Below are 22,900 nucleotides of genomic sequence, written 5' to 3'. Positions count from 1 at the left end.
GCGGGAAACCTGACAGTATAGTATTTCAGTCCGGGCAAGCCAGATACGGCCTATTACCAAGTCCATGCTTCCGAAAACAAACAATATAACTAATCCCATACCCGACTTGGAATGGTAACCGGACGAGAGGCCGTGGTTCGTCATATGGATAAGCCGTCTCATCGGCTTTCCTCTCCCCGGGGATAAATATGTAAATCCTATCCTATTATTACGTAACAAATGAAAGTTTCGCTCGATAGAAAAATCATTATCCGCTGGAAAAGTAGGCTCTTTTTATGTTCGAAATTAAAACAAGCGCCTCAAATGTGTGCAGTGCAGGTGTGAGACAAGCATTAACTATCCCGTATTCGTGGCGACTGTTTCAGAAGACGTAGCATAGGAAATTCTGCATCGTTTTTGTGTATGACCTAATTACCGATCAGTCGATCGCGAGCTAGTTCGAAGATTTCAGTCAAAAGCAGGTCGATTATCCCTGGTATATGTCATGCTCTCTCTAAACCCTGATATTGGACAGACAGTGGGCCTATGGATCGTTTTTGCGCTTTAAATATTGTATTTCTTGCTAGAAGGCTTATTATTTTTTTTTATTTCAAAACGTCAGTTGGCTTTACGAGATTCGTTTTTACTACGAAATTTTGTGATGACCTCTTCAAAATTAATAAAAATTATTTGTAGCGTATCCGCGACTTTTCTCGTGCTACACGAAAGTCGGATGTTTTTGACGGAAAGTTGAAAGTAAGGGGACTTCGTGTCCGTATATTTGAGCATCGCGCTCTTGTATTCCAAACTAGACTAAATGTAGAGTTCGGTCGAGTCGGTCAATTTTCTAGTTGTTTGTTTTGATAAAATTTACACATAATCACCAGATCGAAGCTGCTGTCCTGACCTTCAAGATATCGCAAAACGATAACGTAGGACTTTGCGTCTGAAAACAAAACCTTACTAACCAATCACATACTCGACATGAACCGGTAACTGGACGAGAGGCCGTGGTTGGTCATAGGATTAAGCCGTCTTACCACTTCCCCCCATGATAAATATTCAAATATGATCCTACTGTGCGTAGTATACATCTACAATGGGATACATTGTACGTGGGCACGTGCACCAGCACGCCTTAAATCTTTTTTAGATTTTGCCCACTTTTCTGATTTTCCTTACATTTGTTTGTTTTGCCATGTATTGTTTAGTTGTATTGGAAAATCAAAATAAACACTCACACTTAAACACACTTACATCGCATAATATTTAACAAGAGAGCTATGCTCAAATATATGGACACGTAGCGCCACCTAATGGCAATAATTTTGATGACGTCATAGCAAAAAAAAAGTAATAGCCTTCTGAAGAAAATTTTTATCTTTAACCACTGAAAATTTCAAAGCAATTGGTCCAGTAACCAAAAAGAAAAGCGATTTCTTCAAAACGTGTCAAAGAACAACATAACAAAACGATCGTTATGTCCACTAAACGTGTCCAATAATGAACACACAGATTATGAATAATTTAACTACATCATGAATTTGTGACCTATTTTAAAATGTATACATGACGGAATAATTTGGAAAAGAAAATTATGATTTCAAATGGAGACGAGCGTGAGAATCTCTGCATTGCTTCCTGGCAAACGATTTCCCACATGCTTCACATTCATATGGTTTCACACCAGTATGTGTCCTCGAGTGAAGTTGAAGCCCGGTGTTCTGTACGAACGTTGCACCACAAACCTTGCAAACGTACGGCCTTTCTCCAGTATGTTGTCGGGTATGTCTTATCAGGCTACAATGCTGATTAAAGCCCTTTTCACAAACGGTACATTTGTACGGCAATTCACCGGTATGGAGCCTCATATGTCTGGAGACGGCTGCACGCTGGGTAAACTTCTTAGGGCAGACTTTACATTTGAAAGGTTTTTCTTTGGCGTGTATTGCATTATGATTTTTAAACGCTGGTTTACCAAAAAGTTCAACATCGCAAATCTCGCACTTATATACCATAGATGGGTCTCGCAAATGTCTTTTCATGTGTAAATTTAGATTGTATGTGGAAACGAAGGATTTGTCGCATATTTTACATTTCTGACTCCCTATATTCAAATGCGTTTGGTTAACATGTCGAGATAATGATTTGTTTTCCTTGAAACCTTTATCACAGATGGTGCATCGAAATGGTCTGTCGTCGGTATGGACAACCATGTGTCTATCCAGGTGATGATCAGAAGAAAATCCTTTCGCACAAATTGAACATTTGAATCGTTTATGAGATTCGTTAGGGTTCTTCTCCTTGGCAACTATTACCGGTGTCACTTCTACTTCCATTGCATCGTTGTAGAGGCTTCCGTGAGCCTCCAATGAGCTAATCGAGGGATTTCGTAATACAACGGCGATGTCAGATTCTTTGTCTTGGTTGTCCATTTTGTTTCAGAAGTTTTTTACTGTCGTTTCTGAATTAAGTCTGTTTGATTCCTTAAACCGTTCCTTGCTTATATATGACACTGTCGTTAAAAAACGCACCTATGTTTGTTTACTTTTTCGCGTAATTGACGGTCTGAGTTCTAGACTTCCATATCGAGACTGTAGTCTAGCGATAGATTGCATCTTAATTAGTTTCGTCTTCGGGCATTCGTCTTATCTGTAACGTTTCGCCTGATAAAGGTACCGGTAAGTAGGTTTGTAACCTCGGAGATTATATCCGAAAACGCCTAACAATGCAAATCTGGCCAAAGTTATTTCAAAAATACATGCTTCACTACTGCAGAATGAATACGGCGTTATAGATCATACGACAGAAGAGAAAAACACGATACGCACCTAATTGAAAGGGATCTGCAGACTTATCCCCGGGGAGAGTATTTGAACGGATGCGTAACTTCGTGAAGTTTTTATACCACGCATGAACGGTTAGGCAATCAGGGCATCATGCTCTAATAACATACTCGCTATCACATCTCCGTTTTCACTGCGCATACGTGCAAGATTCCTGCCATATTCCTCCCTCTCCCACATAGTAAAATATGAAAATCTTGTCCTACTTATTCGTTCCTATCCTAATTCCAACGCTCGACTACATCGCGTTAGAAATATGCTCGCCACCCCACCTCCGATTACCTTGCGTGGGTTTGCAGGTTCGAATCCCATGCGTGGATAGTTATGTGCGAAAGAATTGCTGGACTTTACGTCGCAGTCGGGTGGTTCACGTTGTAGCGAATAGGCTTGCACGTAATTGACAAAAATCAATTCCGTAATTACGGCAAAATCAATTACGTAATGACCCCGTAATTGCGATATTTTTCCACGCATTTAAACCTATCGTAACAACCAATTGAATCCACTTTTTTTTCCGAATGGGACATTGAAGTTGGGTTTTCCTATTCTTGGCAGTACTATACGCCGTCGGCAGATGTTAAAGACAACTATCAAGGAGTGAATTCAAATTAATTTTATTCTGATTTTTATCTTTTGTGTTAGCTTTGGTTTTTCTTTATCACCTTCGCAAATTAACCGTCCCATTTTTATGCGATCAATTTTATTTTATCATTACCGACACTGGTATACGGATATTTATGGAAACGATAGTTTTTTAAAACCACCTGAGTACTGAATAAAAATTACGGGTTTCTAATTTATTAACCAACGACGAGCGTATTTTCTCATTTGATTATACTTGCGATTTCCTCGCGACGAAGACTTGTTTTTGCAGCGTTTTCTGCATTATCCGACATTACTGCCTTGTTAGCATTTTATAATAATAATTATTGATGTCGACTTATTGACGATATTCCTATTACCATGCTTCATTTTACATTTAATCATTTCGCGGACTGAATGTTTATAACATTATTTGCGATAAATTTAGATCAAATAATATTTATTTGCGTATAATTTAAATACCGAACTTATATGACATGCCTTCTCCGAAAATACAAAGTTATATCGCAAAACAATGCATTTTGTGACATTTATTTTACACTCACAACATTTATTTGCTAACTCAAGTCGGCGATCCTATCGGCCAAGATTGACAAAAGTTTGGCCGAGTTCCGGTGGTATTCAAGTCGACGATAAATCAAAATAAGTTGCCGCATTTGGTAAGACAGTTAATCATATATGGCCGAAATATTGAGGGGAATTGTGAAAATCATCATGAGCAAGGCCAAGTCCGGACTGATATATAACGATAAAACCGTTAACAGAACATCAAGATTTTGTAATAGAAAATGGATCTCGCACAGAATAAACACACAGGCTCATATTTGATTATATATGATAGCAGTTAAATTTTCAACGGTCCGCGAGGAATCCGTCGTTTTGGTTCATTACGCAATCTCTCTTTTGTCGTCATATTGCTATTTGATAAGCGCGACATTAATTATCACGGCGAGGTATTGGCGCGAGTGATCAATCGCTCTTTTCGCTTATTTGGTTCCAATTCGTCGCGAAAGCTCTTCGTTAAATTTCACAAGATAGTCGTGTTGAAAGGTTATGGATATTTTTCTGTTTATACCCCAACTCTGAAATGAAACAGCCAAAAACAATATGATATTCCATGTTCATATATCAAGTGTTGATATTAACAATAAAGAATGGTTAAGCATTGCTAATCCACACTTGGTGGGGAATTCCCACAATTCAAACGCGTGACTATAAAATAGAATAAAATAAAAACGGAACATATATACCATAAGTAACGGAAAACTGGAACAAGTAAATAATAAATAAAAGTAAAATGGATACAAATGTTTGATAGACCATGTTTGATAGATTGATCTCCTGCGTTCATTAGTCATTTCACCCGAAGAAGTTGAAACCGGGCGTGTTAGCGTCCATCGGTCTTAACACAATTCTTCCCCCTATCTACGGTTATTATGTACATTGGCCATGGCCATGCTAGATAAGATGCGAGAGAAGTTGAAACCAGGTGTGTTGGCGTCAATCGGTCTCAACGCAATTATATCCCTTATCTACGGTTAAGTTGCGGGTTGCATTAAAACCAGGTGTGTTGGCGTCAAACGGCCCTACTCAGTTCTTCCCCCATTAACTACGTTAATAATTTACATTGGCCACGCCAGATAAGTTGATAATAGGTTAGTAAATGGCAACGCGTCATGCCTTCCTTCACCTACGTAACAAGAGAGAGAAAAACGGCTGCGAATACCGGAACTCTAACTTCTTCTACTTGTTGAGCTTTCATTTTCGCAATCGACGAAATTGACTGCTTTGAAGAAAGCTCGTTTCAATGCAATAATTACGACTTTACGTAATTCGTAACTTCCCTTCCGTAACTCCAAATAATTACGTAATTCCGTAAATCTGTAAATTACGTGCAAGCCTAGTAGCGAATGTGCATTGTGTAACTATGGAATATAATGTATTTAACCCTTTCATATTAATAGCATGTAACGTTTCACAAAACAGGCCACATTATGTTCGCAACAGCGATGATGCATTCGCTCCATGTATTGCCTTCCTCGTAACGACCAATTTGATGACGTACCGTTTCCGGTGTGCCGAGAGGACTGCATAATATCGTGTTTTTTGGTTCACTTCAGATTTTACTGCATTACTAATTAAGTGTGTTTCAATTTTATCTGTATTTTGATTTTAGATCGTGCATCTTTTCAATAATCTACAACAATTCAGCATTCAACATTGTTTGCTTATTATCGTCTGAAGGAATCCAGATTGGAGTCACATTTCATAACGTGTGTCAATTTAATAACGCAGGAATCGAACTTTTAAATAAATACTAGGGTGATCAGTCTTTATCCCTAAGACTTCATCTATTCTCCCTATAACATAACCGCCATATTAACTATCACCTTTTCTCTCCCCCGGGATAAATACTAAGATCCTATATCAGACGAAACAAGCAATCTCAATTAACTTTGTAATCTTTAGATTCCATGAGCACACTTTTATAATTAGTACAACTTAATCAATCACCAATATTTATACAAAAGATAGCAATTAATGCGCAAAAAACTGACATCAATATACAAGTGCAGTTTTAAGTATTCCATGGCGTCTGCAGCTGCCGCAAAACCATGGCGGTATTTCCATACCATGGCCGCTACGGCCAAACCTATGGCGACTGACTTTTTAGCTGCCACAAACCAATGTCGAGCTGCCGTTACCGCGGCAGCAAATTGAAAACCAATGGCAGGTAAAATTTTGCTGCCGTAACCGCGGCAGGTGGGCCGTAAGGACAGGGCTGTCCCTTATGGTGACAAATATTGGGTAAGTTGGAACGTTTTTCTTATGGATACAGTCTTGATGGATTTGGGGTTAGGGTCAGGGTTTAAGTAGATATAATTCCGCATGATCAATTAGAATTTGGTACATTAGTTTGTGAATATACAGGTAATACTGATTACAGAATAGCGCTATAAAACCATGGCAAGAGCTGCCGCGGTTCGTTCGTGGCAGGAGCTGCCGCGGTTCGTTCGTGGCAGGAGCTGCCATGAAGTGGTAAGAACTGCGCCTCTCAATATATCAAACACCTTTGTTTAAATATACTTAACCAAATTATATTGTTGACAGCTACCGAATCATGATGTATTATATAAACATTAAAAAGCAATTATCAAAGCTAATTTTGCTATTGTTAATATTTGGATACTTGTACGTTATTATTAAGTAAAAATTAAAGTTCTAAATATTTTCAATTGAAACAGTTTACAATCAAAACTTTTCGCTCTTTTTGCGTCCCATCTATTGCTAGATACGTCACTGACTGCAATCGGTGCATGGGTTTCCATCAAGGAGAAAGGGGCAATTGCCCATGGCAGGTTTGTAGTTGATTACAAACTACTCTAGTCAACCAGATAAAGAGACAATCTAGTTTCAGTGCGAGAGGATTGCTCCTCGCCGCCGTGGGGTGGTTCACGTAACCGCTGGTCGGTTACGGCTTCCTCCACCATCGAATCCATGCTTCCGAAAACAAATAACAACTAATCCAATACCCAACATGGAATGGTAACTGAACGAGAGGCCGTGGTTTGCCATATGGTTAAGCCGCCTCATCGGCGGGATATTTATGTAAATCCTATCCTATTCATGCATATTCCGTAAGCAAACCTTCCATAATTACGTCCACGTCCAATACCAGGAAACAACCTCAACAACATCAGATATTTATACAAAATATAATGATGAATGCAGAAAAAAAATCTAATACAAAAGGACATTTTTTCCTTAAAACACCATATCCCGCCTTGATTTAATTTCGCAGAAATAAATCCTTTAAATTCTTAGATGCAGACTATGGAGTAGTGTTGTATCCCTATTCCTAATCTCAATCTGTACTACTGCCCAGTAAGTTTTGAACAAGAAACGTATCAACACACTTTTGTCCTTAAACCAGGTGTGTGCAACATTTTTTGTCCGTGGGCCAGACATCTAGCCGGCCGCACAAAAGTTGAGCAGGAAAGGCAAGAAAGAGAATGACATGTCTATGTCCTAGCTCAGGGTGGTCCTAGGTTGTCGGCTTCGCGGGCCACAAAATTATTTTTGCATTGTTCGCGGCGGGCCACAATAGTGCCAAGAATAGGTGAACAGTGCAATACAAAACAAACACTTTTATTGTGCAAACACAGTTATCAGACATAGCCATCCCAGGCTAATAAAATCCGCATACGATTTTCAGTTTTCTACGATGCCCATATTGTTAGCATATATTCCCGACCGAAAAAAAGGAAAGCCAGATAACAATTTAGACTAGATAGCGATTTTTTGATTACTCTCCGAATTGACGCGGGCAACAGATAATAAAGCGGCGGGCCACATGTGGCCCGCGGGCCTGGGTTTGGACCATCCTGGCCTAGTTCCACAGCAATAAAAGCACTGGGCAAACTCCAATAGATTTAACGCAACAAGAGCAAGATGTATTTTTATCCGTGCCGTCGGCTCTCGTCTCCCCTGGGATGAATATGTAAATCTTATATTTATGGGGTAAAAAAATCTAAATTATGCGGCGTTTCTAAAAAATAAAGTGATTAGGACGGAACATCGATGGTGTGTGGAATCTCGTTGAAAATATGACGCCATAATACTTTTAATTAGAAGGTAGATCCTTCGATATGATCCGAATGCTCTGCATATTTTCCAAACTGCATTGGGTTCATCCATCAATGAGCAATAAGTAGTCAGCCAAGTCAATGAACAGACTTTTCATCCTTGGAACAGTCGCCAGACAATCTGTGAAAGAAAAAAACTGTTCAAATGGAAGCTCTTATTCTTGAAGAAGCAGGAATTGTAGTTTGATGATTTAGAAAATTCTTGCCAGCCCTATAGAATATGTGTTTTGTTATTCGCACCAAATATAAGGCCGGGCCACATCATACACAATACCTCACAATAGTAAATTACCTGCTACGGCATTGCTCATCTTCCTTAAATCTCCTTGCATATCTTCAGCTGAAGTTAATCTCTTTAGCCTTGTATGGACGTCATGAAGAAACATATTACTGATGAAAAAATCCTGCATAGCAACATTTGACCTTTGACTTTCTGCCACTTGGTGAAGCAAAATAGCTGCATTTAAAGTACACAACCACTCAGAGGCGCTGTGGAGTAAATCAATGTCCATTTCAGAGTGTAAAGTTTCCCTAGAACCGGATGCTGTTTGCAATACATCGGAACCGATAAGATCAAGAAATTTATATACAGATATGGTAGTGAATGGTGGGACTATTTTCTCTTTAGGCCTTATTGGAGAGTTTCTCATGGGTGGACCCAATGGTTGATTTTCGGCCGCAGTTGGATTTGTTTCACAAGATGTCACTTGTTCTTGAACTGTGATTGGTTGGCTTTTAAGTTTGTAAGAATCCCGTGTATCACCGCTTTTTTGATTTGTGCTGGTAACCTCAGGTTGCGCGACTTCATTTAACTTTGGGCCAATAGTGTTGACACCAGTCACTTGCATTGCATTGTTCATTTTGCTCGCTTGTGTTGTTTTTGTCATCTCTTTACGACTGCAATAGTTGGCTTTCTTGTTCAAACATTTAGAAACGGACCACACCACGGTCAACAGTAACGAACATATAAAAGTTGTGTTCGGGGTCGTCTTTTTAAACCAAAAAAGAGTCATCGTCATGACAATATCAAAAACTTTCATAAAATCTTCATTAAAAAATTCAAAATTGTTTCTTTTTTCCATAAAAATTAAAAACGAATTTGTCGATTCAAATTGTAAAAGTTTTAAAATCATTTTAACGCAAGGAGCGCATTTTTCAATCCCATCACTAGATATCGCCACACAAACTTCATCCAAAGAGTGGTGCTGATCGCATAACGGACAAAGAGAAGTAAAAACGCTGACAGTGCGGGATTTTTTGTAACATAAATCCACTTTATCATACTCTTGAATGAATAAAAACTCAGGCCCAAAATTTTTAAAACGGAATTTCCGCAGTAAAAGCCGGTAATATAAAGTTCGTATCGCAGCTGCACAAGCGTGAGGGGAAGCCTTCCTAGAGTCATGCATAGGAACAGGAAGGCAGATGTACTTCGAATCTAGAATGTTGATCGCTGTTGGATGAACGTTGCTTGTTCTAAACGAAAAATTAAGATTATGATAGTAATGGCAAGATGGATAACTGCAATAAGTTATTTTTTTCACCATACACAAAAAAGTTCTACAAATCAACATTACATTGAATTTTATGCCAAATGTTTGGGGCTCCCGAAGTATGCGAACCAAGATGGCGGACATCGGAATGTAATATGTGTACTAGGTTAGAGTTAGGCCATAATTTTAGCTATAAATACTACGGGAGGCTCTTGGCTAGTCTTCGAACTGATAATAGGACTAAAATAAGGAAAATTGGAAAAAAATTATCGCCTAACCCTAACCTGTTACCCATGTTACGTACCGATTTCCGCCATCTTGGTTCGCATACTTCGGGAGCACCAAATGTTTTTTGTTCATATATCAAACGATCAGACGTCACATTCATTACAACTATAGTACCGGCATCCAACAAAATCTTGGCCAAGGCTAGCTAGGTTGTCACCAATGTGGCAGTTGTTGGGCCTCGAAACGGTTTCCATTTAACTATTCGGGCCTCAATCAAAACTTTGCCCGCCACTACTTTATAGCTCCCTTTTTCATTTTTGAAGAATGGAAATTTGGAATCGAATCATTGGTCAATTAGTCGCGTAGAAAAATGATTTTTCGCCAACAATAACAAAAACAGTTTGCAATATAAATCTGCTCAAAGCAGGGTCTCGCATTCTCAACTTAAAATGGAATGATTGCTTTTTGACGAGTAGTGATAGAAATGCTAAATGTTTAGAGAACAAACAATACACACCTGACTAGATAACGAATCTCATCCTGGTCAGGAGTCTTCTGTGGCTCATTCTTTTTCTGTAAAAATATTGAATGACTTTCCGTTAATACCGTTTGTATATTTTTGAATGAAATTGTTCTTGATAAACTTGTGCTATCGATGATTGTGATAGGATAGGATTAATCCCGGGGTATAGGTCCAGCAATCCTCTCGCACATAACCATTACCTCGTGGGAATCGAGTCTGTGGTCCCACGCAGGGTAATCAGAGGTGCAGTGGCGAGCATATTCCTAAAGCGCGATGAGCCACACAGCCGCGCCTTTTGAATAAAACTGTATTTGATAAACTTGTGCTATCGATTGGGTTTCTGTGTATACTAAGATATGCTCACTTCTATGGTAATAATTTATCTAACACTTGAACTTCTGTTTGTGTATGAATGTGCCAAAGGCTCCAGAAATCCAGGATGCGTGAAAGTGACATCACAAAAGTGAAGTCCTCTCCAGGACAGTGGTTCTCAAATGATGAAGCGCATCCCACTAGAGGGACGTAGACAAATTTTTGAAGGGGCGTAAGCTAATTAAAAATAAAAATATTTGTTAGATTTGATCTTGTCTGCCTTATTCTGGATATTTACATTGCTTTATTGTTAGGAAGGGGCTCCCGAAGTATGCGAACCAAGATGACGGACATCGGAATGTAATATGTGTACTAGGTTAGGGTTAGGCCATAATTTTAGGTATAAATACTACGGGAGGCTCTTGGCTAGTCTTCGAACTGATAATAGGACTAAAATAAGGAAAATTGGAAAAAAAATATCGCCTAACCCTAACCTGTTACGTTCCGATGTCCGCCATCTTGGTTCGCATACTTCGGGAGCACCGTTAGGAAATTCCAGGGAGCTAGTTATTTTTGAGGTACAAGAAATGACAAACTCTAATAAGGGGGCGCACGCGGCTTAAAAGGTTTGAGAACCATTGCTCTAGAACAGGGGTGTGCAACCTTTACTACACGAGGGCCAGATAAAAATAACTGGGTGGAACCGAGGGCCGCACTATTATTTTCGACTTTCAGTAGTTGCAGGCACATAAATTTTGATCATTGATCTTATGAAATACGTTGTTCGCTTCTCAAAAGCTACCTGTAAGGGCATTGTAACGTCATAGGCCTAGATAATAAAATGGACTCGGGCATGGGCTTTGCAACGCAAAGGGATGGGGAATTATCTGACACGTACCAGATTAAACTAAATTAAAAACTCGTTTCACTTTTTAAAATTGACACTACTCCACGGGCCGCACAATTTCACCTTGCGGGCCTCATTTGACTCGCGGGCCGCAGGTTACACATCCCTGCTCTAGAATATGTTTCCAATGACCTGAGTGCTGTTTTTTGGGGGATCACCCTGTATTATATATTTTTATTTTTTAGTAAATATTTCACAAACCAGGATATTCATTGTCTCAGAAACGTCAAGTTCAGTTCGATACAGTGAGAGACAGACATCAACTTTGCTCATTATTTCTTCTCGCTTTTTATTCGGCAAAGAAAAACGAATCTTGTCAAGAACCGATTTCTCGTTTGATTTTGTAGACAACCACCATAATAGAGAATCAATTTTTTGATCGTGTTTCCTGCGTTTGCTCGATTTTTGTCTCTGGGAAGATTTCGGCTGAAAATAAGGATAATAGTTTTAGTTTCTTATTACACTACACAATGCCAATTAAGCAGCCACAATATGCAAGTCATTTGAAAGAAATCATTTCAGCTTGCATTATCCACCCTATTCATTGCATCCTGGGTGAAATGCGTCACGTGGGGTCAAGATTTTAACTGCCAACTTTGAGCCGCTTCAAAATCATACAAGGTTAACAAATAAACACAGTGATTCTGACTTGAAGGTTTACCCGATACAGGAAACCACTGGTTTCTAATGATGCAAAGAGCTACCTCAGGGTGGTCGAGACCCGGGCCCGCAGGGCCGCGGGCCATATGTGGCCCGCCACTTCATTATCTTTGGCCCGCGTCGCATTCGGAGAGGAATCAAAAAATCGCATTTCGTGTGGTTTCGTCATAAAATTAACCGAAAAATCTTCTGACATATTGTTGCATCACTAATGTCACTGAATTGGCTAGTGTTATGGCTTGATGAGGCAACTAGCGAAGTAAAACGAGCAAAGTTCTTGGCACTATTGTGGCCTGCGAATAATGCAAAAGCAATTTTGTGAACCGTGGAGCTGCCAATCTTGGACCACCCTGCCCTACCTGAATCACTGAATATGATGACAAAAAGTTTTTTTTTTATGGCGATTGTTCATACCTTTCGCTTTTTGGTTGCATATCCCAATTTATCACACCCAGGTGAGTATGGGATTGCCGGATTAGAACTCAAGATGTGTTAATGCCAACGCAGTTAAGTCAAAAGCTTTAACCACTAGGCCAGAGGTCGGGAACCCATGGCTCGCAAGCCATATATGGCTCTTTTGGTGACAGCTCCCAGAAAAATCTATTATTGTTACGAGATTTCAAACTCTTTTATAGCCAAAGTTGGCAGAAAATTTGCCAATACGTTCGAGAATGCGCGCCCAGTGCATGTCGATATTATCAAAGAGAATTACCAGACAGGCATTGTGACAAAACTAGGGGATTCTGGAACATATTTTGTGACACCACAAAGCGATAGAGTCGCGGAGCAAAAGAGAAAACCTTTAAAAATGCTACAGAAAAGCCTAAACGAAAGAAGGATGATGAGTATCGTATATTTCAACTTGTGCTGCATATGAGCAGCCGTTCAAGTCCCGCAGGGACATCATGAGGCATCAGAAGTCACATTAAATGTATTTCAGACCTGAAATGCTATATGGCTCGCACGTTAATTCAGTTAAAAATATGTACCTTTTATGGCTCTCTCAGAATATTATTCTACATTAAGAGGACTTATGTCAAGTTTTGCTGTGCCATTGTTCTGCGACAACGTGTACAATTCATCCTGGTACAATTCAGACTAATAATTTATCCTAAAATGTGACTTGCCAGTTTTACCTGTGGTAGCTTTGCCAATAATTCCTGAAATGTGTCTTTAGGAAGCCAATCATTGCCAAGAAGTATTGATATATATGGCAACAGTGGTTCTGGTACTCCATACTCTTTCACCATATTCCCAATCTTATATTTATGGCTGATTATTGACTTTCTGTTGCTGCCTTTATCCGTCCAAATCTAAAAAAACAAAATTTAGATATGGCTGTTAATTCAGTTCCAAAGTATATTTAATAAATGTCCAAAACAATAACCAAAGTAACCCATAATGCAACACCAACTGAACTGTCCACCAAACTACAGAGAGACGTGGCCACTTCACCTTCATAGCTGGTTGGCCATGTCCATTCACCTGTAACTGATGACATCATCGGTCATGCTCAGCCACTTAAAATTATATTTAAGGAGATACTTTGCTATCCCGAATACAGTCAACTGATGACATCATAGGTCATGCTCAGCCACTTAAAATTATATTTAAGGAGATACTTTGCTATCCCGAATACATTCAAAAACAAGAGAGAAATGCTACAAATAAATGGACACGCATACGAGGGCAAAGCAGTCTACCTTACATTGTACTGAACCGGTACCGTCAAAAACATCAATCTTGCTCGCTGCAAAAGAGAGGTCGAAGAAAGGCACAAATATTTTTTTTCAATTTTAAAGAGGTCACCACATAAAATGGGAGACAAGGGGAGGAAAGGGAGAGACCACTCTTCACAGTAGAACCAAATTACATTTTAAGATTTTGAGAAAATCACATTTTTAGAATTTCATATCTAACAGTCAAACCTATAAATGAACATGATCCATTACCTAACACTAAAACAGGTGCAGATTGGTGACCCAGACCAGAAGATGGCTCATGGTCTATAATGATAGAAGAGCAAAAAATTCTTTCATGAAAATTGTTGCATAATAAGCTCCTGTGATTTCGGCACTGATGTAAATTACCGTATATCCTCGCATAAAAGTTTGAAACAAAAAAAATTTGCCAAACCAAGGAGGCTCATAAGTGCATAACTTTGACCGCACCAAAAATTCAGCTTATACGCTCATAACTATGATGACACCAATTACTTTCTGCAACCGTTGGCTGTGATAGGTGAATACAGCGTGTTGCGATTTGTAGGGTCGGCTGACGTGCGAGAATATACAGTATGTTGATTAAAAACTGTTTTATGTCAATTTTCCTTTCATTCGAGTTACCATCAAGTTCATGCTTCCGAAAACAAATAACTAACAAATCCATATCGACATGGATGGAATCGGACGAGAGGCCGTGGTTCGCCATATGGTTAAGTCGTCTTATACGCTTTTCTCATCCCTGGGATAAATATGTAAATCCTATCCTACCTTATCCCAGTAGAAGTGGGTGAATGGCACATAACCATTTTCGATGTTGAAGATATAATAATCACTATCTAATGATAGCACAGGGCAGTGAAGTGCATTGGCTGCGGCCACTATCTCACAATCTGCGTCTGTCAGCGACACTGCATACTTGATCTGGTGTGACATCAAGTGGTGGAAAAGGACGTCAACTGAAATAAAAATAAGTTGGCTTGTTGTTTTTTTGTACATAAAGTTTTATGACTGTGAACAAGGGCACAACTTTTTAGCAGCGAAGCTAATTAAAAATAAAAATATATGTTAGATTTCATTTCGGATATATACATTCCTTTATTATGTACACATGTTTTCAACGTTTTTTTGAATAAAACATACTTTCTCTTTAGTATCTGTTATTTGTAGCTTATTGTTAGCTTGTTATTTTAGGGGTAGGGTGTGGGACTTGACAAATTCTAAAAAGGGGGTGCAGCTTTAAAAGTTTGAGAACCACCTCTTTAACAACTAGATCTACAAATGAGGAGATATTGTATAAACAAAGAAAAGTGGCCCCTAATAAATAATTCGGTGCTCCCGAAGTATGCGAACCAAGATGGCGGACATCGAAACGTAACAGGTTAGGCGATAATTTTTTTTCAATTTTCCTTATTTTAGTCCTATTATCAGTTCGAAGACTAGCCAAGAGCCTCCCGTAGTATTTATACCTAAAATTATGGCCTAACCCTAACCTAGTACAAATATTACATTCCGATATCCGCCATCTTGGTTCGCATACTTCAGGAGCCCCAATAATTCAAAGTTTAAATGTTCTCAATATTCGTTTTGGACGTCTTTGTGGGTTTGACGGGTAAGTACTCTGATCATACCTGCAAATATGGGAAGCACCCTTGCTCTTGTGCGTTCTTCATTCTTCAATATGTTATTGACATCATTAACTCTGTCATTTAGTCTGGTCAAGACACAGGGTAGCTTATCTGGCTCGATAGGTCTGAATATAAAAATTTATAATTACAAGAGAGGAAAGCTCGAAGGTTGCGAATCAGTTCTGGTGCGGTATGATGTATAGCTGAGAACTAAGTTAGCTGATGAAATTGGTAAGAAGCATTAAAAAAGTGTTGCCATTACAATTGAAAAAAAGGACCAGAATCTTTGGTGGTTTTTCACTGTTTTAACATGGTTTTTTGGTGATTTTCACTACTTTTTAAGGTTTTTGACGATTTTTCACTGTTTACAGATCACTGATAGTTACCAATTTGGGACTTCGCTTTTGAAAACAAAAGTTAGATACTGACCCGTCAAAGATAACAAAAGGCTCAATTTTACAGATCTTCAATTGCTTGAAAAACCTTGAAATAACTTCTGAAAATGCAGCAAACTCCCCTCCATGTCTGAATAAAGGATAATAAAGGATTTAATAGAATGCCAATAAAGATTGGTAAAACTAATCAATATTATGAATATATTCTTTTGAGTAATTGATAGACTTTCCAAATATTTGAAGTGGATAGGATGAGTTTACATATTTGGGAGAAGGGAGAAGAAAGCTGATAAGACGGCTTAACCATATGACGAACCATACGGTTAATATTCCAGGTCGGGTATGGGATTAGTTAGCCAGTTACTTGTTTCAAATTTATTGATTGATGATGGAGGAAGCCAAACCGACCAGCGGTTACGTGAACCATCCTACGTAGGCGAGGAGTCCAGGAATCCTCTTGCACATAACTATCCCTACAAGATTCGAACCTGCAAATGCAAACCCGTGCAGGATAATCAATTATGACTTGAAATTCACTTGTGACTCAAAACATCAGCGACAGAAGTTGTAACCATCCAGGGGTTACGTGAACCACCCAACAAGAGTCCAGCAATCCTCTCGCACATAATTATTCCTACAAGATTCGAACCTGCAAACCCACACAGGGTAATCAATTATGACTTGAAATTCACTTGTGACTCAAAACAGCAGCGATTCGATTTAATTTATCGCTTCAGAATGGAGTGCCTCAAAACCAAAACTTTGCTGAGAATTTGACTCCATACACCGCTTGAATCAAGATTTAGGAAATCAGAAATCAGTAATTTATTTCTTCACCATGCTGAAAATACAAACTATACATACACAAATTAAAATATATATAAAAAAAATCGCATTTCAGGGTGAAATGACCAATACTGGTTATCTAGCAGCGACAACCTTGGGGGAGTCTAACAGAACGTAATAAATAGAATAAAATCACACGAAATGTGTTATGTAATAAAAAAATAAACGAGAATATCGGTCAGAGACCGAGGACTCATCGATCAAAAGTTAGGGGATCCCCCAAAACAGCGCTCTTACTCCATAGTGACGCCTTGTGTCCCATCACTAATTAATTAATAACTTGCTAATTATACGACATAATTCGCCCAAAATCAATAGGCTTCTGGTCCGAGATATGATGAATGCACATGTAAAATCTGGAGCAGATTCAATCTCGTTTTCGTGAGATATCGTGTGCATCTAACAGACAGACAGACAAATACCTATCAACATACTTACCGATTAAAATCGATAAGTAAAAAGCAACAGACGAAATTGGGAACTCCCATAGTATGTGAACCAAGATGGCGGACAACGTTACGTAGTATTTGTACCAGGTTAGGTCTGGGCGATAATTTCATATACAAATATTACGGGAGTCACTTGACTAACCCCCAAACCAAAAATTATGGCCCAACGCTAACCTGGTACACACATTACGCACCGGTATCTATCTACCATCACGGTTCACATACTTGGGGAGCGACGGAGATTGTAACACTGATGCAGAACCTTGCTTAGAATAAAGATCCATTCTCTCAAACAAAAATTGCAAATTTCAAACCAACCTTGAATCTAAATTACTCTCAAAATATAGATGATACGTGAGTCCGAAACCATCAATCACTAGAGGGCAGTCATGTAATTTTTCTTTATCATATAGTCTTCCCTGATTGTTCTCAACGAAGGTCATCAAACCTCGAACTCCCATCCTAAGGTATTCTCATTCATTGAAAGCAAACTATAACAAATAGAAAAAGATTATTCCATGTAATACTTTGAGTCCAAAACAAGAAGTAAATTCGAAGCCAGTGTTTGACTTTTTTGTGAAAGTCTTAAATATAGGAAACCTGAAGATAAAAGTTTGATTTCTTGTTGTTACTATTTTTATTTCCAAGCCATTGGAAAAGTCGACAATCAGAATGTACTGCTGTGACTCACTGTGAGAATAATGTTTTGTGTGATTGCAGTTTTTAGAGATCAAATTTGGAACAAAAATTGGATCCATGTTTTAATATAATAGGATGTCTATGGAAAAAAAGTATTAGAAACGTTTGAATTTGCAGAGGAATTTTATCGATACCTTATATCATTTTGGCCCTCACAGATGTATTGAATCAACAATTGCTGATTAAAAAACAACAAACCTAATTATTATTAATACATATTAAGAACTGACTTCATAACAAAATTGAAATTGTAAAACGAACTTTATGAACACCCTGTATTTCCAAATTCGAACAAAAAGTACCTTTTTGGAAACTTTCGATGTTGAAACTCAGTAGAATCTCCCTAAAGTGTCCCCATAGCTTACTTCATTTCCATATAAAAATCCACAAATTATTGTTTATACTAACATTTTTATTTACATTTATCTAAACGCAAAAACATAGACGTAATAGTTAAAGTTATATATTATTTGAGACACACAGAGCTAACAAAACACTAATTATAATAAATAGAAATAAATATGAATTTTTCACGAGATCGCATTCTGCTAAGCGTAAGAAGAAACACTTGACATCGCAACCCTGATTACCCTGTGTGTTCACAGGTTTGAATCCCATTATTATGTGAGAAAAGATTGCTGGATTTGTCGCTGCTGAAGGAATTAGTTTGGAGTAATTACCCACCGAGACAAAATGCTCGCAAATAAAATGCTGGAAATGACCCAGTTTTCAAAAATATAATCAAGATATTATTACGGTAAGTCTAATTCAATTTTCAAGAAATCAAATTTGTTAGGGAGATGCCAGATTTTTAGTAGTTCAAATAATACACTTAAAATTTAAATAAACAATTAAATTCTGAAAGAAAAAGCATTGAAAGATTGTCAGATTTAATCACTTGTTTGACTAAAATAAATAAACCAAAACATTGCTTCGAAATGGAAAGTACAGGACGGCTCAAAAACAGAATCCATAAGTTTCTTAATATTACTTCTGCGAAAATGAAGAGATTTTATTCAAGTGGCGTTGTTGTAAACTGCTTGTCTGAGGAAATCCGACTTTGGTCGAACGAAACGTTACAGAAATACATTTGTGTTAGTGTGCAGCTGGACTCTTTAATTGGATAGAATAGTCATGTTTATTCCAGCTACAGCATCCTTGCAGTATACGCATACATATCCACTAGCATAAAGGCATAGAAGAAAGATAGAAAGTTAGTCTCGCGCAACCCAGTTCAATTTTATCCAAGTAAGTATTGAACTTTTGTGTATCGTTGTGTAAGTTTGAATAATCCAAATCAAATATGGTTCTCAGAAGGCAGGTCGCACCCTACAAGGGATGCATGGACAATATTTTGAGAAGCAGTGAAGCTATTTTAAAAATAAAATTGTTAGATTTAATCTTGGCCGCCTTATTTTGGATATTTACGCTGAGTATTTGAATAAAACATACTTTCGCCCTATTATTACTTGTAGCCTAATATTAGCTACCAGTAGTTATCTTTGAGGTCGCAAGATTTGACAAATTCTAAGTTTGAAAACCACTGATCCAAATGCTTTGCACACTTTCCAAAATATGTTTGAAAAAAAAATGGGTTCTGTTTTTGAGGGAGCCACCCTGTAATATAAAAAAATTGAGCGAACATATAATTTATTTTAGATTTCAATTACCGGTATGTATTTGTAGGCAAAATATAATAACGTACAAAACAGGAATATTGCTTCTAGAATGAAACATATATACAGGAAAATGAAATCCAAATGTTTCTAAAAAAGGTGATTTTCAATTTACAAAAAAAAACTGAATGTGGAATGAGTGCTAATGGGAGTGTTGCAACTTCGCTCAAAGCAAGGTCCCTAGCCCTCGACTAAAAGTGGAAAGAGTACTTAATAGAAGAGTTGCAAGTTCGCTCGAAGCAAAATCCCGGGTACACGACTAAAAGTGGCGAAAGAGTACTGATAGAAGAGTTGCAAGTTTGCTCAAAGCAAGGTCCCGATCCCTCAACTACAAGTGGAAAGAGTACTGATAGAAAGATTTCAAGTTTGCTCAAAGCAAGGTCCCCATGTCTTGTCTAAAAGTGGAAAGAGTACTTAATAGAAGAGTTGCAAGTTTGCTCAAAGAAAAATCCTGGGTACTCAATTGAAAGTGATAAAAGTTTGATGATAGAGGATGGAATGGAATCGTCAGAAAATTGAGAGTTCACTATATTAATTATAACTATCCTAAGTGATTCATACATTCACTCAAGCATACATTATTCAGATTCAAAATTTGGTACTCCCGTATTATATGTGCCAGGTTAGGGTTTAACTTTGTTCCTATTTTCCTTATTTTAGTTCTATTACGAGTTCGGGTACTGTCTGTGTTAGCCAAGTGAATATACCCCTCATAGGTTTCATTCCCTTTACACAATCTGATGTAAAATAGGCGAACAAAATTACGGTAGTTACCTCCATATTTGTACACATAATTCTAGAGCGCCAAAATTTAGAATATGGAATTCTACTCTTTCGTTTGTTATTTATTTAATGATCTGCGGTTGCCATCGTTCTATGTTTGACTTTTTTCTCAGTATGACCGAAAATTAGACTCACTCCCTCAATGGTGATGCTTCTCGATAACCATCACTGGTTTATCAAGTCTCCATTTACACTGAAATCCCTTTTTACATTTTTCTTAATTATGTTTGTACAATGTGTATTTTCGGCATGTGAAAAAATAAACTGACTGAATTATAATATGTATCTTGAATATTCTATGCCTGAGGAAGTCACCTTGGAAAGAACTTAAACATACAAAACGTTAGCTAGTATGCAGCAAGAGTATTGAAACACTTAGAATAGTTATTTTCACTCTTGCTACAGCAACCTTGCATTATATGATCCTCCGGCAAAAAAGCATCTAGAAGTAGAATAGGTACTCCCGGAGTATGTGAACCAAGATGGCGACACCGGAACATAGTATGTGTACCAGGTTGGGGTTAGGCCATAATTTCAGGTAGAAATACTACGGAAGTCACTTGGCTAGTCCCCGAACTCATAATAGAACTAAAATACGGAAAATTGGAATAAAATTATGGCCTAACCCCAACCTGGTACACATACTACGTTCCGGTGTCCGCCATCTTGGTTCACATACTTCGGGAGTACCGAAGAATAAGTAGTTAGTCCCGCAGTATAACAAATTCAAATGTTTTTGAGCAGTTGATAACTTCAGGAATGATCATTTGCACTAATTATTTGGTTTTTTCCTTTTAACGATCTGATGATGAAAAATTCAGAATGTCCATCTGTCATGATTCCTGATCATTTGGTTGAGTCAAAACTACAACCTTCGCATTTATAGTATTCGAAGTAGGATCGGTATTGTTAGTTGTGTCAGAGTGTGCACATTTACACCCGCAGGATTCTTTACTCTCTTTTTTAATAATGATTATCGGAACTCCTTGCACGGTAGTTTCTTTAAGCGCTTGCATCGCAGCTTTTGCGATAGTTTTGATTTCTTCCTCATCTTCAAGTGGTTCTTGTGAGACTGTGTGCGTTGCTGTAACTTGCGGTTCCATAAAAACTGAGTGCCCTGTTGTCATGGAAACGTTAGGCTCTGTGATCATGGAAGTATCGGTTTCCATACCGACACCATGGTTTGTTTCCATGGCAATATTTGGTAAGTTTTCAATAGAAAATTGAGGAATGGTCTTCACAGCGATTTGTGGCGTACCCATAACGTCACCATGGCTCTCCGTGTCCATGAGAATTTGAGAGCTTGTTGGCATAGCAACGGGATATTCAGGAATCCCACTAAGGTTGCCAGATTGGTCTGGGATAAGAGGAAAATTTGTTTCAAACTGGGGTTCTCCTCTATTGTACATGCTATTTTTATCTGGCAACTGTGGGATGTTATTTTGAAAAGAACTTGTTCCTATTTGAGATTGAGGATTTTGGAAAGATGTTTCATTGCAGTGAACATCAGGGCAAGAATGTTGTAATAGCGGGATATCTTCAACTCTTTGTGGATGATCAGTAAATTCATTCACAACGCCACCATGTGGATCATTTTGTTGTTGATTCGTGAATTCATTTTGAGCTCTGTATTTTGGATCATCGATTGAAGATTGTGCAAATTGGTTTGTTTTGCTGGAAATTTTGCCAATTGAATTGTTATCTCGGTTCGTAGAACACATAGGCAAATCTGATTGGTCCACGGTGCTTTCATTTGTATCAGTATCAAAGCACTCAGATATATCAATTTGTTCACATATCGAGTCTAAAGAATTTAAAAGAACAGAAAGACCGCTGTTTGGGTCAACCACCACCGAATCACCTTTCGAGTTTTCATGGCCTTTGCTTATATGGTTTCGTAAAGTGTCTTTTCTTGTGTATGCTTTATTACAACCGTCTTTTTGACAAGAGTACGGGCGTTCTCCTGTGTGGGTTAAAACATGGGATTTTAAGTGATGGCTCGCGGTAAAAGCCTTTTTACAATCTTTTATTGTGCAATGGAATGGTCTTTCTCCAGTATGCGTGCGAAAATGTTTTCGTAAATCACTTAAAGTTGTGAAGTTTTTAACGCACCCATTGGATTCGCAATTAAATGTTTCACCGCTATGGACTCTCATATGAGCTTTAAGTCTATATAAAGTGTTAAACGATTTTCTACATTCACTAGTATTACATTCGTAAGGTCTTTCGCGAGTGTGTACACGAACGTGAACCTTTAAACTGTAACTTGTTAAAAACGCTTTTCCGCATCCTTCAACTGTACATGTGAACTGGTACTCCCCTTTGTGCGTTTTTTGATGAGTTTTTAAATTTCCAGCTGTTGAATAGGTCCGATCACATTGTGGATATTGGCATTGAAAATTCTTTTTCGTTGTTCTAGTAGATTGGTTGCTGTTCATAAAATGTTTTTCCATCTTCATTCGATGAGCAAATAGACTAAATAATTTGCTAATAATTAATTAATTTA

General features: G+C 38.1%; 3 protein-coding genes across 4 annotated transcripts; all 3 read right to left on the bottom strand.

The window, feature by feature from the left end:
• Window positions 1-1,227: 1,227 nt before the first annotated feature.
• On the bottom strand, window positions 1,228-2,684 carry LOC120336612 (uncharacterized). Its single transcript, XM_039404334.2, has one exon. It carries the CDS (start codon window positions 2,412-2,414, stop codon window positions 1,575-1,577), a length of 840 nt encoding a protein of 279 aa, XP_039260268.2. The 5' UTR covers window positions 2,415-2,684; the 3' UTR covers window positions 1,228-1,574.
• Window positions 2,685-7,116: 4,432 nt separating this feature from the next.
• LOC120336591 (uncharacterized) lies at window positions 7,117-18,380 on the bottom strand. 2 transcript variants are annotated; one of them, XM_078109985.1, is made up of 10 exons: window positions 18,238-18,380; window positions 17,555-17,727; window positions 15,976-16,071; window positions 15,550-15,671; window positions 14,690-14,877; window positions 13,334-13,510; window positions 11,739-11,963; window positions 10,313-10,368; window positions 8,367-9,550; window positions 7,117-8,195 (listed from the first exon to the last, which is right to left on the bottom strand). In XM_078109985.1, exons 2-10 carry the CDS (start codon window positions 17,695-17,697, stop codon window positions 8,119-8,121), a joined length of 2,268 nt encoding a protein of 755 aa, XP_077966111.1. In that variant the 5' UTR covers window positions 17,698-17,727; window positions 18,238-18,380; the 3' UTR covers window positions 7,117-8,118. The 2 variants fall into 2 exon arrangements, with proteins under 2 accessions (XP_077966111.1, XP_077966112.1); XM_078109986.1 differs by having other exon boundaries at window positions 18,197-18,323.
• LOC120336597 (uncharacterized) lies at window positions 18,357-22,853 on the bottom strand. The gene has a single exon (XM_078109987.1). The coding sequence runs from the start codon at window positions 22,851-22,853 to the stop codon at window positions 21,228-21,230; it is 1,626 nt and encodes a 541-aa protein (XP_077966113.1). The 3' UTR covers window positions 18,357-21,227.
• Window positions 22,854-22,900: the final 47 nt, after the last annotated feature.

This window comes from Styela clava, chromosome 2 (assembly GCF_964204865.1).
Source record: "Styela clava chromosome 2, kaStyClav1.hap1.2, whole genome shotgun sequence".
Taxonomy (NCBI): domain Eukaryota; kingdom Metazoa; phylum Chordata; class Ascidiacea; order Stolidobranchia; family Styelidae; genus Styela; species Styela clava.
The sequence above is the reverse complement of the archived record's forward strand: the minus strand, read 5'-3'. Positions and strand labels throughout refer to the sequence as shown.

What these genes read in the sequence shown, in the direction of transcription:
- LOC120336612 (XM_039404334.2), bottom strand. Translation starts at nt 2,414, where the DNA reads ATGGACAACCAAGACAAAGAATCTGACATCGCCGTTGTATTACGAAAT.
- LOC120336591 (XM_078109985.1), bottom strand. Translation starts at nt 17,697, where the DNA reads ATGGGAGTTCGAGGTTTGATGACCTTCGTTGAGAACAATCAGGGAAGA. An exon ending in GAGAGTAATTTAGATTCAAG is followed by an intron (nt 16,072 to 17,554) that starts GTTGGTTTGAAA and finishes TCCTTTATTCAG; the next exon opens with ACATGGAGGGGAGTTTGCTG. An exon ending in CCTTTTGTTATCTTTGACGG is followed by an intron (nt 15,672 to 15,975) that starts GTCAGTATCTAA and finishes TTTTATATTCAG; the next exon opens with ACCTATCGAGCCAGATAAGC.
- LOC120336597 (XM_078109987.1), bottom strand. Translation starts at nt 22,853, where the DNA reads ATGAAGATGGAAAAACATTTTATGAACAGCAACCAATCTACTAGAACA.